Genomic DNA, 14,347 nt, shown 5'->3' with positions numbered 1-14,347 from the left:
GCTGTAGGTGGTACATAGCCGTCATCACTAGTAGCTGTTGATAGCCTTGTACTCCCATTAATTTATCTAATCCCCATTTAATAATAATAATAATAATAATAATAATAATAATAATAATAATAATATTTTTTTATTTGTACCCCGCCCATCTGGCTGAGTTTCCCCAGCCACTCTGGGCGGCTTCCAATCGAGTGTTAAAAACAATACAGCATTAAATATTAAAAACTTGCCTAAACAGGGCTGCCTTCAGATGTCTTTTAAAGATAAGATAGCTGCTTATTTCCTTCACATCTGAAGGGAGGGCGTTCCACAGGGTGGGCACCACTACCAAGAAGGCCCTCTGTCTGGTTCCCTGTAACCTCACTTCTCGCAATGAGGGAACCACCAGAAGGCCCTCGGTGCTGGATCTCGGTGTCTGGGCTGAACAATAGGGGTGGAGACGCTCCTTCAAGTATACAGAACTGAGGCCGTTTAGAGCTTTAAAGGTCAGCACCAACACTTTGAATTGTGCTTGGAAACTTTGTGGTGGAGAGAGGGTGTGGTGTGGTGTGGTGTGGTGTGGTGTGGTGTGTGTAATATATATATCATATCCCCACTTCCCATTTTTCTAAACTAAAAAGTCTAATATGTGGTAACTTTTCCTTCGTCTCTGAGCTGCATCAGCTTCTCGATCATTTTGGTTGCTCTTCTTTGAAATCTTTCCAGCTCTGCGATATCCTTTTTGAAGATATTCTAGGAGGCAAAACTATATAACTGCTTAACTGTGGCTGCATTGTGCCTAGTGCTTAACAGCACTGGACTCAGGACAGACCTTTAAAGAAGACTACTTACTGCTTCCCAATCCATTAACTCCTGTCCTATGGCGGCCACTATTACTGAAAAGACCAAGACCAAAGGTTCAGACTGAATAAATGAAAGTATCTGGAGCACCTGCTGTTTAGACTGCAGTCCCCCTAAAAGGACAAACCAGAGCCTTTCCTGCAAGACTGAGAAGAATGAAGTAGGAACTACAGGCGCCTTGCTTTCATGTAAAAACTATCCCTAATAGCTGCTTCCCCTTATGTGGTACTGGAAGTGACTTGGATGGTTTCCTTGCTTGCTATGGACTTCGTATACAGTGGTACCTTGGGTTAAGAATTCGTTCTGGAGGTCCTGAAACTGTTCTTAACCTGAGGTACCACTTTAGCTAATGGGGCCTCCTGCTGCTAATGTCGTGCAATTTCTGTTCTCATCCTGAAGCAAAGTTCTTAAGCAGAGATACTATTTCTGGGTTAGTGGAGTCTGTAACCTGAAGCGTCTGTAACCTGAGGTACTACTGCATGTTGTCCAAGGCTGGCCTCAGTGGAGGACTCTGAGCTCTCAAATTTCAGCAGGGCACTGTGTGATGCTAATATTTGGCACCACTCACGCTCCGTTCTGTAGCATTGTTGTGGCACCCCCTGCAGCGCAGGGCCCAGTGCAACCACACCTGTCTCACCACCCTAAAACCATCTCTGCTGGCCCTACCATTAGGTCAAGTCACCTCAAGCAGATGCTCAGCTGCAGGTGGCCCCTGGCTGTTTCTCCTGAACCTCTGGCTGTACCCTTCAGTTGGAAGGCAGAGCTGTGTATTCTATGTGGCCTGCCCTACACACACACCCTAACTAGCCTTCTGGCTACCCTCAGTTGCATGATGATCTCTTGTTCCTGGTACTGAAGTAAGATTCAACTATCAGTCCAGTCAACTTCTGCATATGGAAAGGAGGGAGCAGGGTATGTCTATCAGAGGCGCCAACTTCAAGAGAGAATGGGCCCCCCGATGTCACGTGTGTGATGTCACGTGTGACATCAGAACACTGGGAGGAGCCAGGGGCGGAGCTGAATGCAGCGGCAATGTGGCTTCAATGGCTGGTGGATCCTCCTCTTCCTGCCACCACCACTGGCCAGGGGCTGCTTCCCTCTTCCTTCCCCTCCATTTGGGGGGGGGGAGGAGGAGATGGCCACTGAAGACACACTGCACTAGGCTCCATGCTTGGCCTCCTCCTCTCTCTTTGAACAATGGGGGAGCCAGCCCCCTCCCAAAAAATAAGGCAGGGGAAGGGTTCGGCCCATAGGAGATGGCACCTCTGATCTCTACCATTGGCCTCAGGCATCAAAATGTCTTGGGCCAGTATTCCGTAATAAGCCATCTGGATTCTTGAAGCTCAATGATCTGAAAATGCTGCCGTCAAAAGTCCAGGGAGATGATTATGATGGCTGTAGCGACATCCCTGCGTTCTGCTTACAACATTTCTGCCCTTAACTGCCTCCCTGCCATAGCTGAGATAGTCTGAATGCCTTCTCACACCGGGAGAGTGTGGCTGCAGATGGAACTATCTCTGAAGGATGGAGAGGTGCAATGGGCCTCTCCTCTGAGACTCTGTTCTCTTCACTTCCCCTGCATTCTCCTCCTTAGTTGCTGCACCTGACACATGGCAACATCCCTTGCACATTTGCTTTTGTCCGATACTGACGGGGCTTTCATAGAATTAACAAAGAGACAGTGTTGGGGCCCCTGTTTCCAAACTTGCATTTAGAGGGGGCTGCCTGTCTGGTTAACACTGATTTAAAGTCGATGTTTGTTTTCAGGGTGTGTGGGGTTTTTTTAAAAAACTTCTTTTGCTTGCACCCTGTTGTAATCTGCAGTTGTTCCCATGCATTCTCCACGGGCTCCGAGTCCCGAGGCTCACAAAGGCACAGTCACTTAGCATTAATTCTCTCCTACCCCGAACAGCCAGTGCTCCTCTTTAGCCGTGGTGGGGCTGTGCTTCCCAGGCAGAACCAAGTCATCTATTGAAAAGCAGACCAAAGAAAAGAGACATAATGGATTCTATTGAAGTGGGATCTGTCTCATGGGGTGGGGTGATGAGAGCACAGAGGGGCCTGAGAGTAGAGACTAAGGAGTGTCTCATGAAATCTGGGGTCAGGACTCTTGACAAGGCATGCTCTCTCTCTCTCTCTCTTATAGGAGTACACACAGGGTGGGCGTTATAGATTGAGTGTGGGAATGCAGAGACAGATGTCTTTCAGAGCCTGTGAATGCTTCAGTGAGCACAGTCTATCCAACTATACCTGCCCAGGTGTGGTACAGTACCTGTTTTACATTCATTGCCCCAACTACACATGTATATCAGTTTTATCTGCAGCTACAGGATCTTGCAGCTTCGCTACTACGGACTGGAATTGTTGGCATTTGGGGACTGTCTTTGGTAGTAAACCCTGTGCCTATTTGTGAGCGGTCATTGTTTAGATGATAATGTAAAAAGAAGGAGGAGGTTGGGCAAGCCTGGAGAACGCATGCAAGCAATTTGTACCTACTTGCCCTTCTCATCATCACATAAACCTCCCCACCCCCCATGAATTTATTTTCTTGTTAATTCTCATCAGGGCCGTCTTTAGCATATGCACCGCCAGGGTGCAAAGATCCACCCAGCGCCCCCAAATTTAGTTAATTTCGCGTGCACGGCACCATTGAGAATGACAAGCGCCGCCATTGTGAATGACAAACACCACTGCTGGCACGGTGCATCTTTGGTAAATGAGTGCACAAAGTCAAATGACCTTTAGTGAAACAGTAGGTATACATTTCAGGTGCCTCAGGGTTCTGTCCTCTCCCCCATGCTATTTAACATCTATATGAAGCTGCTGGGAGAGATCATCAGGGCTGGGTATCCATCAATATGCTGATGATACCCAGCTCTACCTCTCTTTTAAACTGGAACCAGTGAAGGCAGTGAAGGTCCTGTGTGAGTCCCTGGAGGTGGTTGGAGGATGGATGGTGGCTAATGGATTGAGGTTGAATCCTGACAAGACAGAAGTACTGTTCTTGGGGGACAGGGGGTGGACTGGTGTGGAGGACTGCCTGGTCCTGAATGGGGTAACTGTGCCCCTGAAGGACCAGGTGCGCAGCCTGGGAGTCATTTTGGACTCACAGCTGTCCATGGAGGTGCAGGTCAATTCTGTATCCAGGGCCAGCTCCATCTGGTATGCAGGCTGAGACCCTACCTGCCTGCGGACTGTCTTGCCAGAGTGGTGAATGCTTGGACTACTGCAATGTGCTCTATGTGGGACTACCTTTGAAGGTGACCCGGAAACTACAATTAATCCAGAATGCAGCAGCTAAGCTGGTGACTGGGAGCGGCTGCCAAGACAATATAACACCGGTCCTGAAAGACCTACATTAGCTCCCAGGCTTGCCTGTCTGCACTGTTCCCCCTCCCCACACAAATACCCCTACCAGTTTCTCTTGTATGGTTTCTAAGTCATGGAATCATAAATAGCATGTGGGAGGAATTGTGAGGAATGATACGCCTCACTCAAAGGAGTAAGGCGTATATGAGGAGTGATACGCCTTACTCAAAACATCCCCCCCCCCCCCGTTTCTCCTTTGTGTACTTCCAGTCGCTCAGGAAGGCACCTACATGTTTATGAAGACATATGCCTGTCTGTCTTGATAGCAGAGCCACATCTGACAATATGGTGATTGCTAGTGCTTCTGTAACATCCTTCCAAAGAAATCTCTTCTGTGCTCCATTGATCAGGAGTCAGGAAATGGAAATATTCCAGAATGTTTACATCTGTTCCACATAAGTGTATATAGAACCATTGCTGTGCACCTTAATTTGGTGACTGTACATACTCATTTCAGAGTTGCACAGCAGCATGAAGTGAGTAGTAGGGTCACACGTAGATATTTGATTGTGGTTGTGAGAATGCTGATATTGCAAGAATATGCGCTGTCTGTGCAAGGAACACATGGAGACAGTGACACTTTCACACACACACACACACACACACACACACACACACACACCAGAATCAGAAATGAACAACAGTGAGGCTTGGGCTCCTGTGCATCCTCTACCACTTCTGCTGTGCACAAGAGAAAGAGATTTACAAGTTTCCACTTCTAGTTTGTAACAAATCATAGTTTGGTATTAATTTGCAAAATCCCAAATCAGGTCAATTTTTTATGTGAAAACCTTCAAAGCCAAAACAAAGTGCATACTTGGATGAACGTCCCCAGTCAGTCAGTTCAGAAGCAGGGAATACAAATGGATGGTTTGCATTTTCTCATATTTGTTCTAGCTCTGTTATTTTTTAATTAAGGTGATAATTTATTTCAAGGCATTAGTCAAAAATTGTGGAAATAATGAAATGTCTAACATGTATGAACTAATGTGCGTAGCCAAGATTTTTGTTGGGGCAGGGGGAGCTTTTTTTAAGGAAATCACAGGTAAAAAAATACCCTCTAAATAGGCAAGCAGCTAAGTCATGGTGAGTATCTCACTGGTGGTGGTGGTGTTGCAGAGCAGGGTGGCACTCCCTGTTTCGCCTCTAATGGCAAAATGAGACATACCACCCCTGACCTCAGGATTCCAGAACAGCTGTCTGTTTGGAGGGAAGGAAGGCAAGGACCAACAGCTCAGATGGGGCTCTCTGGCTTAGGGTGGAGGTGTGTGATTCCCCAGCTGGAGTAGGGTCAGGACAGGTGAGGCTCACAGGCCTTGTCAACCCCAGAAGCTATAACAGGAAAGCCGTCCTGGCCAGACCTGCATCTGCACAAAAGAGCAGTATTAAAATGAAAAGTTTCCCTTTCAGGTAGCTTTCCTTTTAAACTACTGTACATCTATGCGGGAATCTGATCTTTTCCTACTTAACAACTTGTGTGTAATTTGAAGCAAAAAGTAGTGATCTTTGCACATTAACCGGTTTATTATTTACCTATATATATATATTTATTACTACATTTATATCTCACCTTTTCTCCAGTGTAGCTTAAGGTAGCGTACACTTTCCCATTTTATCCTCACAGCAACCCTGTGAGGGTGGCACTGACAGGCCCAAGGTCACCCAGAGAATTGCATGGCTGAGTAGGGGTTTGAATCCTAGTCCAGCACCCCTAAGCCCAGATCCCTTGGCTCAGTAGGTAGAGCATGAGACTCTTAAGTCCAGGGTCGTGGATTCAAGATGTTGGGTGAAAGATTCCTGCATTGCAAGGGGTTGGTGACCCTTGTGGCCCTTTCCTCCTTACAATCCTATGATTCTATAATTCTATTATTCTGCCACACTGGTAGGATGTTGACATACATGTGTGTTTTGTACTGGGGTGTCTGTACCAGAGTGCTTTGTTGTTGTTTTGTTGTTTAGTCACGTCCGACTCCTCGTGACCCCATGGACCAGAGCACGCCAGGCACTCCTGTCTTCCACTGCCTCCCACAGTTTGATCAAACTCATGTTAGTAGCTTCGAGAACACTGTCCACCCATCTCGTCCTCCGTCATCCCCTTCTCCTTGTGCCCTCCATCTTGTACCAGAGTGCAACATATCTAATAATGAGAAGCAGCCATTGGACACACACTTAATTAAGGAAAGTGCCCAGTTTCACAGGCAGTGCTCTGCTTCTGCCATAGCAATTTGTATCGCTGTGCTTCCGGCCTGTGGTTTCTAATAAAGATGAGAACGGCTGCAGCCTTCTCAATGCCTCTGGCTTAATGCCCGCTGGATATATGGTGTCTATGAGGAAGGAAGTTACTGCACACCTCTTTAAAGTCTTGCCATAAGGGAAGTGCCCATGGAATGCCCTCTCTGTTATGGTTCCTGTGCCACAATATGGCAGGAGTGCTGCTGGCTATAAAGACCAATGAGAATAGGCCAACTCAGATCCACAGTGCATCAGTTCCCAGGCACTGCTTTCTCCCCGCCCCCTTCCCCATAAAGGCCCATGTAATGGATTCAAAGCCATTGATATTCCACCAATGGAAGGAAACTCGCTTTTCAAATGCAAATCGCCCCACAGGAATGATCGTGGGATTTTGCCAGGGAGATGAGCCTCCCTGTTGCTGGGTAACAATTTTTTCAACAGAAGAGAGCAATTGCTCTTTGCAGCGCTGGGGGTTAGTAATCGAGCCCAAGCCACCCCTACAGTACAGGATCCATCACTGTGGATCCGGCAGGCAATCCACAATGACAAGAACTGCCTGCAGCAGCTGTAGGTAGTAAAACAATGGGCATTGCTTCGATTGTGCAAAGGTAGTCGGATCAGACCACTGGTCCGTCTTGGCTTTCAGGCATGCGTCTCCCCCAGCCCTATTCTGGAAGTGTCAGAACCTGAGCCTGAGAGAAAACATGATGGGGGAGGGATCAAAGATGGGGTCTCCCCTTACCTTTCTTTCAAGGTGGTCAAGGGATGTTTGTAAGCATACCTCCTTTCATTCTACAAATAATATCTCTGGTAGTCTGCACTTTGCAGCTTCCCTGTCCTGAAAAGCTTATGTTGTCCTCAGCAGGGCTTTCTAGAGAAGAAGAGTGTCTACCACAGTTCTTATTTATTTAAGCTAAGTTGTTTTCTGTCAGAGCTACCCTAGGTCCCAGCTCACAAAGGACCAACGCTGCTTCGTTGTTAAGTATAAAAGTCTTTATTGAAGTTCAGTTTCACTTCCAGAGCCACAGCGCGCAGCCCCACGTCTAAAGTGTCAGACCGCTGATGCTCCGTCTGAGTCTCCTCCCCCTTGACACCAATTTAAGATTCTAGCCTTGCTCCACCTTCTCCGCTGCTCCTTCCTCCTCTGGGTCCGCCTGCCCGCCGGGGTTCCGCCCTTTCTAGCCTCTTCTCCCGCTGATTCCCCTGAGCCTTCTCCCTCCCTCTGGCGGGCTTTAGGAGCTGGTTCCCCATCCGGGTCTCCTGCTGTTCCGCGCGCCTGCACATTTGAACTTGGCGCGCGCGCCCAGCCAGCAGCTTTCCTCCTGACCGTTCCACTGCTGCTGTCACTGCTTCCCCCTTCGGGGGGGGCTAGCTGCAACTGACCTCCCCTCCGTTGGAGGCGTGGTCAGCCCTGACTCCCTCTCTGGAGGAGACACTGCCCCTGACACATGTGACTCTTCCCCCCCACTACGCTCTGGTGGGGAAACTGGTCCCGATCCTCCACTGCTGCTTTGGGGTTCCCCTCTGGCTCCTTGTTTCTGGTGCGTCCCCCCTGGGACCCCCCTTGCCCTGACCATCGGCGCCCCCTTCTGGGAATCTTCTGATTCGCTGGAGAAGCTCATGGAATCTCTCGGGCCACTGTCATACTCCCCTACGCTGCCCTCGGATTCTTCCCCTTCGCTCTCCCAATCCTCTCTCCCCAGTGCTCCTGCTCCTGATTCCCTGACATCTTCCTTTTAAAGGAACCAGTTGTTTTTACTTTTAAAGAAACCAGTTTGTTTTCCCAAGGAATGCCTTTTTTCTTGAGCTAGTTCCTTTTTTTTTTTAACAACGTATATTTAGAGAACTATTGCCCAAAGAAGCTCAACAACTTTTGTGTCGTCCCTTTGGAAAAATAGCAGCTTCGAAGAGCAATCTAGGTCACATCCATACCATGCCAAAACACATTTAAAGTACATAGCTTCCCCCAAAGGATCCTGGGAATTAATCCCTCACTGCACTACAGTTCCCAGCACCCTTAACATGCTTCAGTTCCCATGATTCCTTGGGGGGCGCCACATGCTTTACATGTATGGTGGGGATGATTGCTGCCAGTACTGCTTGCTCTGATAAAATAAGAACCCCAACCCCCATGTAGCCTGCTTTAAAGTAAATTAAAATGTGGGCAGATCAAGCCACAGATCTCTCTTGTATCTGCTGTTTTAGCCCTGAGAAAAGAGTTAGGGTGCTTGGTGTCTCTGGATGGATGCCAACATCCCAGAAGGGCCTATCTGCTCAGGGCAGCAGCCGCCACCATCTACCCCTGCTCTGGGTGGGTGAGGAATTTGACCCCTTGCTTCTTGGGTGAATGGGACCCATCCCCCCCCCCACTGCCTCCAAAGAAGCAGAGCGCAGCTGGCTGCTTTGCACTGCTTGCTCATTGCAAGGAGCAGCCACTACTGTCGCTCCGAGGCTGGACTTTTAGAAGACATCTTCAGGCAGCCCTGTATACGGGCAGCTTTTAAGGTTAGCTAGTTCCTTTTTAAAATGAACTTTCCAAGCTCTGTGAAAGACTCCAGACATAAAAGACACTTTCTGACGGTCACTGTTTTCGGGTGAGACTCAATCACATACTGTACCAGCAAATTCAGGCCTTGCAATTATAGTAGATTGGGAAGTCTTACATGAGAACCTCGCTTTCCCAAAATATCAGATTTTGTGATAAGGAGAGTGTTGGGGAGATGTGCTGGGTAGTGTGAGATAGCTCCTGCTTTCACACAAGGTCAACTTGCCTCCCCACAAACAAATCAACGAACAGGTAATCTCACCCTTATTTGCTAAGAAGAAAGAAAGACAGAAGCTGACCTGAGAAGTTTCTATAGGTAAAGGACCTCTGGACAGTTAAGTCCAGTCAAAGGTTACTCTGGGGTTGTGGCACTCACCTCACTTTTCAGGCCGAGGGAGCTGGCGTTTGTCCACAGACAGCTTTTCCGGGTCATGTGGCCAGCATGACTAAACCACTTCTGGCTCAATGGAGTACCATGATGGGAGCCAGTGTGCACAGAAACACAGTTTACCTCCCCGCCACAGCGGTACCTATTTATCTACTTGCACTGGTGTGCTTTTGGACTGCTAGGTTGGCAAGAGGTGGGACAGAGCAACGGGACCTCACCCTAGCTTCCCCTAGAAGCTGCTATGAAACAGCAGCAACCCCTACCCTGCTATTTAACATGGCAGAAAGAAGGCCAGGAAACCATTCAGTGCACTGTTTCTGGATTTAAAAGGACCCAAGAGAAGGCAGGCAGGGACTCCAAGGAGCGCCTCTTGCTCAGACAAACTCCTCCACGGCCAGCAAGAATAATAATCCGATTTGCTCCTGCGCCTTAAAGAGCTGGAGCTGCTTGGAGAGTTCCCATCAGGGTTCAATTGGATACCGAGTTAAGCAGGAATTACCTCTCCTGGGTATATAATCAGGGATAAAACCATCTAAATCTTGAGGGAAGAAATTAGGTTTATTGGACATACTGGAGAAAATTACATTGTAGGCACAGATGCAGAAAGGCACAGAGAGACAGGGAGTTTGGGGGTGGGGGACAGAAAGGAGGAGGGGGAAGATGGATAGTACTTAATCCCAATTGCCAGTTCTTCCTGTCTCCTTATTAACACCATCAGCATCTTTGCCTGCTGAGCTGACACTCTAGATTATGAAAGTAAATTAACCCCTAACCTCCTTTGCTTGTTGGTGGAAACTGCATGCTCGTTCCCACTCCTGGGGAGAGAACGCAAGGCTCTGGTGACTGTCCTGTTGTTTTGTAAATTAGAGAGAGGAGGAGGAAGCCGGTGTCTTATTCCCCCTTTTAGTGACAGGAAAGGGAAAAAATTGAATGAGAAGCCCAAGGAACAGTGCAAATGCTGGGTTATATTCCCTTCCTGCTCGTCTCCCATTACCTCACAATGCAGAAAATAGCTTCCCTCTCTTCCACTGTCACCTCCCTTGCCTAAATACGAAGATGCCACTGAGATCATTCAGGCTGACCAAGTGTCGGCTGTCAGGCCTTAAGGGCTCCCCCACCCCAAATGCCCCCCAAAATTGTTCCTTTGTCATAGGCCCTTATAAAAAGTACAGTGGTACCTCAGGTTACAGATGCTTCAGGTTACAGACTCCACTAACCTGGAAGTAGTACATCGAGTTAAGAACTTTACCTCAGCATGAGAACAGAAATCGCGCGGCAGCAGTGGGAGGCCTCACTAACTAAAGTGGTACCTCAGGTTAAGAACAGTTTCAGGTTAGGAACGGACCTCCAGAAAAATTTAAGTTCTTAACCTGAGGTACCACTGTACTCACAAGGGAAATATGTGTGTGTGTGTGCAATATTTGATTTGTGTCTACATATAATGCTTTGCCTGCCTTACTTTTCCACCATATACCTCCAGCAACTCTTCCTCCCTTACAATATCCCCACCTAGGGAAAATAAAACCCCAAGAACCACCAGTGCTGCTGGATGAGGCCAAAATAAGATGTGAAGGCATATGTCCTCTTGCCTGTCTTGAATCTTCATCTTAATTGGATGATCCTGAATTCTAGTATTATTGGGGGACGGGGATTCTCTTTCTTCACTTTCTCCACACTTCTGTCATGTTTCCCCTCCCCCATCTACTGTCCTCTTTTTTCGTAATCTAAGAAGCCCCAAACAGTGCCACTGTTGCTCCAGTCCCCTTCATCCTTTTGCTTGCCCCTTTCTGCCCCTTTTCCAGCTCCAGGAATATTCATGTTGAGCTGCATACTGATGGCTTCCTTCAGCTAAGATGCAGTACCGGTCGGATACCGAAAGCATGAATGAAGTCAGGTTCTGGAGGAGGGCAGCTAGTCTTCCTTCTGGGACACCAAAGGTTGACTGATTTTGTTTCGTTTTGGCTGACTTACGACTTTTCCCTATTGTCTTCCTTCAGAGACAGTGTGGCGTCAGCAGTCCCTTTCATGGTGTTTTGTTTTTTTAAAAAAAGTTATGCAATACATACTTAGTCATACGCACTGAGCCAGGTTAAAGGAATCTGCTAGATCACACTCTTGACCTCCCATTCTTAACCATATTCCTTAGCTGCCACAATGTTGGCCACAGAAAAGATGCGCTCAGATTCACACACAAGTGTGCAGCCACCCATGCTCTCTCAACGATCCGCAAGCTCCTTTGGAGTATAGAGAGCATTCGGTTTCTCCTGATAGCTTGAAGAGCCATATATTTTAATTTACAGCAGCTGGGAAAATAGCCACTGCCTGCTGCTTAGGATGGAAAGGGAAGTTGTCATCATGAACTGCAGCAATTTTTAAAGACCTTCCAAGTAGCAAGACAGATGGCTACATCCTTTTTATTGGGATGCTCCATATAATTAGACCATTCCGGAGACCCCAACTTGACCTGTACTGTAGCCCTTACTTTCATCATCTCGTGCTGCTGATCTGGATGTAGTTTAGGACTCATCTGTAGACCCCCTTTGCTTAGGTTAGGGGAAAATTCTTGAGGATGGGAGGGGCAGTGTAAGTGGAAACATCCCTGCCCTTTCAAAATGAGTCTGGTATTCATCCCAAAGTGGTAGCCTGACCTGTACCCCACCATCTCCATCCCCACAAGCTCCACCAGATGGCCGGAGTTGGATTTCCATCCAGACAGTCTAAGCAAAGATAGGTCAGTCGGGCGCTAGCTTAGTGCTTCCTTGTTACAGATCTCAGACAGGCAAGGAAGGATAAAAAGCATCAGCTGGTGGCAGGTTTACTGAGACCGAATAGTAAAGCAGACAGTTTGTGACTTTTATGTCGAGCCCTCTCCTCTGGTCTGTGCAAGCTGTGTAACGCTGGGAGCAGAGCATGAAACAGAATCAATTCCCCCCCTTCCCCCTACAGTGTACAAATCCAGTGTTAAAGTACAGCAGTTGAAAAAAGAAAAGGCTAAATTTGTCATGCTTTCCTCCTGACTGACTCCTGCCACCTGGAATCCAGGATCCATCCACATTACAAACCTAAATCCACTTAAAAGCTGAGGGTTGCAGTTTTCTAGTTCTGAGAATACTCAGTTTGAGATCTTTTGTCTCCTCCTTCACAGAACTCTCATTCCCAGAATTCCTTCACAGGGGAAAGGTTGTAGCTCAGTGACAGAGCATCTGCTTTGAATTCCATCCCACAATACCTTCTTTCTTGTTTTGTTGCACTCTGATATAGGCTGTAGGGCCCCTCTTGGCCTGGAGACAGCACCTGCTCCTTTAACAGTTCCAAGGTGCGCTAATTGCCACTACTTAATAAAGGCTCACTGGTCAAATAGCTGCATTTTCTGAGCATACAGAGACTAGCACTGGAATACACCTGGACTAAGGGCTTATACAGAAATAATTTCCCCAAGCCAAGCCTTCACTAATTGCCCTTCAGACAACACACAGACAGACACAGTGCAAAGCCTTTCTCTCAACTCCCTTTGCAGTTACTCTCTCACCCCCTGAGCCCATCTTTCTTCCTGGAACATCAGTGTTGGTAGCTGCACCAGAAATTTCACATTCCGCCTGATCCTGCAGACCTCCTGCACACATTCTTAAACCAGAGGATGTCTTCTTACCTCCTCCTGGATCTCAGCCTTCCTTTGGTGGCAAGCAAAGAGGATCTCTCTCCTAAGAGGCACAGGGGCATGTGAATCGTCTGTTATCTTCTTTAGGCAAACAAAGGTGCTCATCCTACAAAAATGAAGGAGGAGGGTTGAGGCAATTGAAAGGATTGGGAAACACACCCTCATCACCAGATCTCCTCCTGTGGTTCATTATGCAGTTGTCCTAAGCCTTTGGGAAGTAGATAATCAAGCTGCTAACTGCAGGCTTGGCCTGCTTACAATGAGGACAGCTTGGAGCTACTGGCATCTTTAAGATATTAATTCCACCTTTGAAGTTCTCACTGTGAGGAGCCTTGGGGACTCATAATGCAAAGAGTGGCATGTATGAGCTTCTCAGGAACTTGCCCATGCCATAGTTGCACTGGGCATTGCAAGGATGCAGTCCAAGTGTTAGCATGCCCCTGGCCCTGCAGCTGGGGTTTTTTTTTCTAAGCAAAGAATAAATGTCCTAAGAGATGAACACAAGGCGAGGGTTGTTGATGCCTGCAGAAACAGATCTCTGCAGCACCTGGCTTTTCTGACCTGCTCCAGCATGGAGAGAGCCTGGGGTTCCCTTTTCCTGCCAGCGCCAAATGCCAGCTGGCATCAGCTGGGATTTGTGGGCGGAAGAAAATAGATGCCTCGATAGGGCCATAGTTCCCAACTGATGCGTCCCTTTTGTTTTAAGACCTCACATATAAGGAGGTTCAGCAGAGCTGATTCTTGAAGCTGGTTCCCATCAAGGAGCTGCCAGGTTTCAGCTCACTTTGGAAATTGTTGTCCACCCCATTAAACTATTTTAGAACATTGCATAGCAGATGCCACCACTTTTCACTTCTCAGGAGACAAGAACTTTGTTCAGCTTAGTTCTAGGATGACCTATGGGGGTCTCAGCTTCTTCAGAAAGAAATGCCATTCTGACTCTTTTAGTAGCACCTCTCTCTCTTTCAGCATGAAACCACTTGGAACAACTTTTTGATTCATGGCTATGGACTTACTTTCCCAAACTTTTAGAATAACCTCCAGTAAGAACATAAGACGGCAAGAAGAACCCTCTGGCATCAGGCCAGCATCCTGTTTCCACCATGGCCAACCAGATGCCTCTGAAAAGCCCATATGCAGACATCAATGCAATAACACTATTCCCATGCAAATTACCCAGCAACTAGAATCTGATGTTGAAGTAGTATACAGCCCTTATGAACAGCAGCCACTGATAAGCCTTCTCCTCCATGGATTGGTCTAACTCCCTTTCAATGTCATTCAAAGTGGGCTGTGGCAGCAAATTCCATAGTTT

General features: G+C 47.6%; 1 protein-coding gene across 4 annotated transcripts in view; it reads right to left on the bottom strand.

The window, feature by feature from the left end:
- The window catches only part of NDEL1 (nudE neurodevelopment protein 1 like 1), a 44,715-nt gene extending 31,538 nt beyond the window's left edge, over positions 1 to 13,177 (bottom strand). For 2 of the 4 annotated variants that reach the window (XR_014544241.1, XM_083597765.1), the window contains exon 1: positions 13,024 to 13,177. Coding sequence is in view for 3 of the 4 variants with exons in the window: in XM_083597765.1 (XP_083453891.1) it covers positions 13,024 to 13,137 (114 nt within the window). In the remaining variant the exon portion in view is untranslated. The remainder of the gene's footprint in view (positions 1 to 13,023) is intronic. The other 2 variants (XM_083597767.1, XM_083597766.1) reach the window with 2 other exon arrangements.
- Positions 13,178 to 14,347: the final 1,170 nt, after the last annotated feature.

The sequence above is a fragment of the Podarcis filfolensis genome, assembly GCF_964270895.1.
Source record: "Podarcis filfolensis genome assembly, chromosome: 2".
NCBI lineage: Eukaryota > Metazoa > Chordata > Lepidosauria > Squamata > Lacertidae > Podarcis > Podarcis filfolensis.
This window is presented reverse-complemented; position numbering and strand designations above follow the sequence as displayed.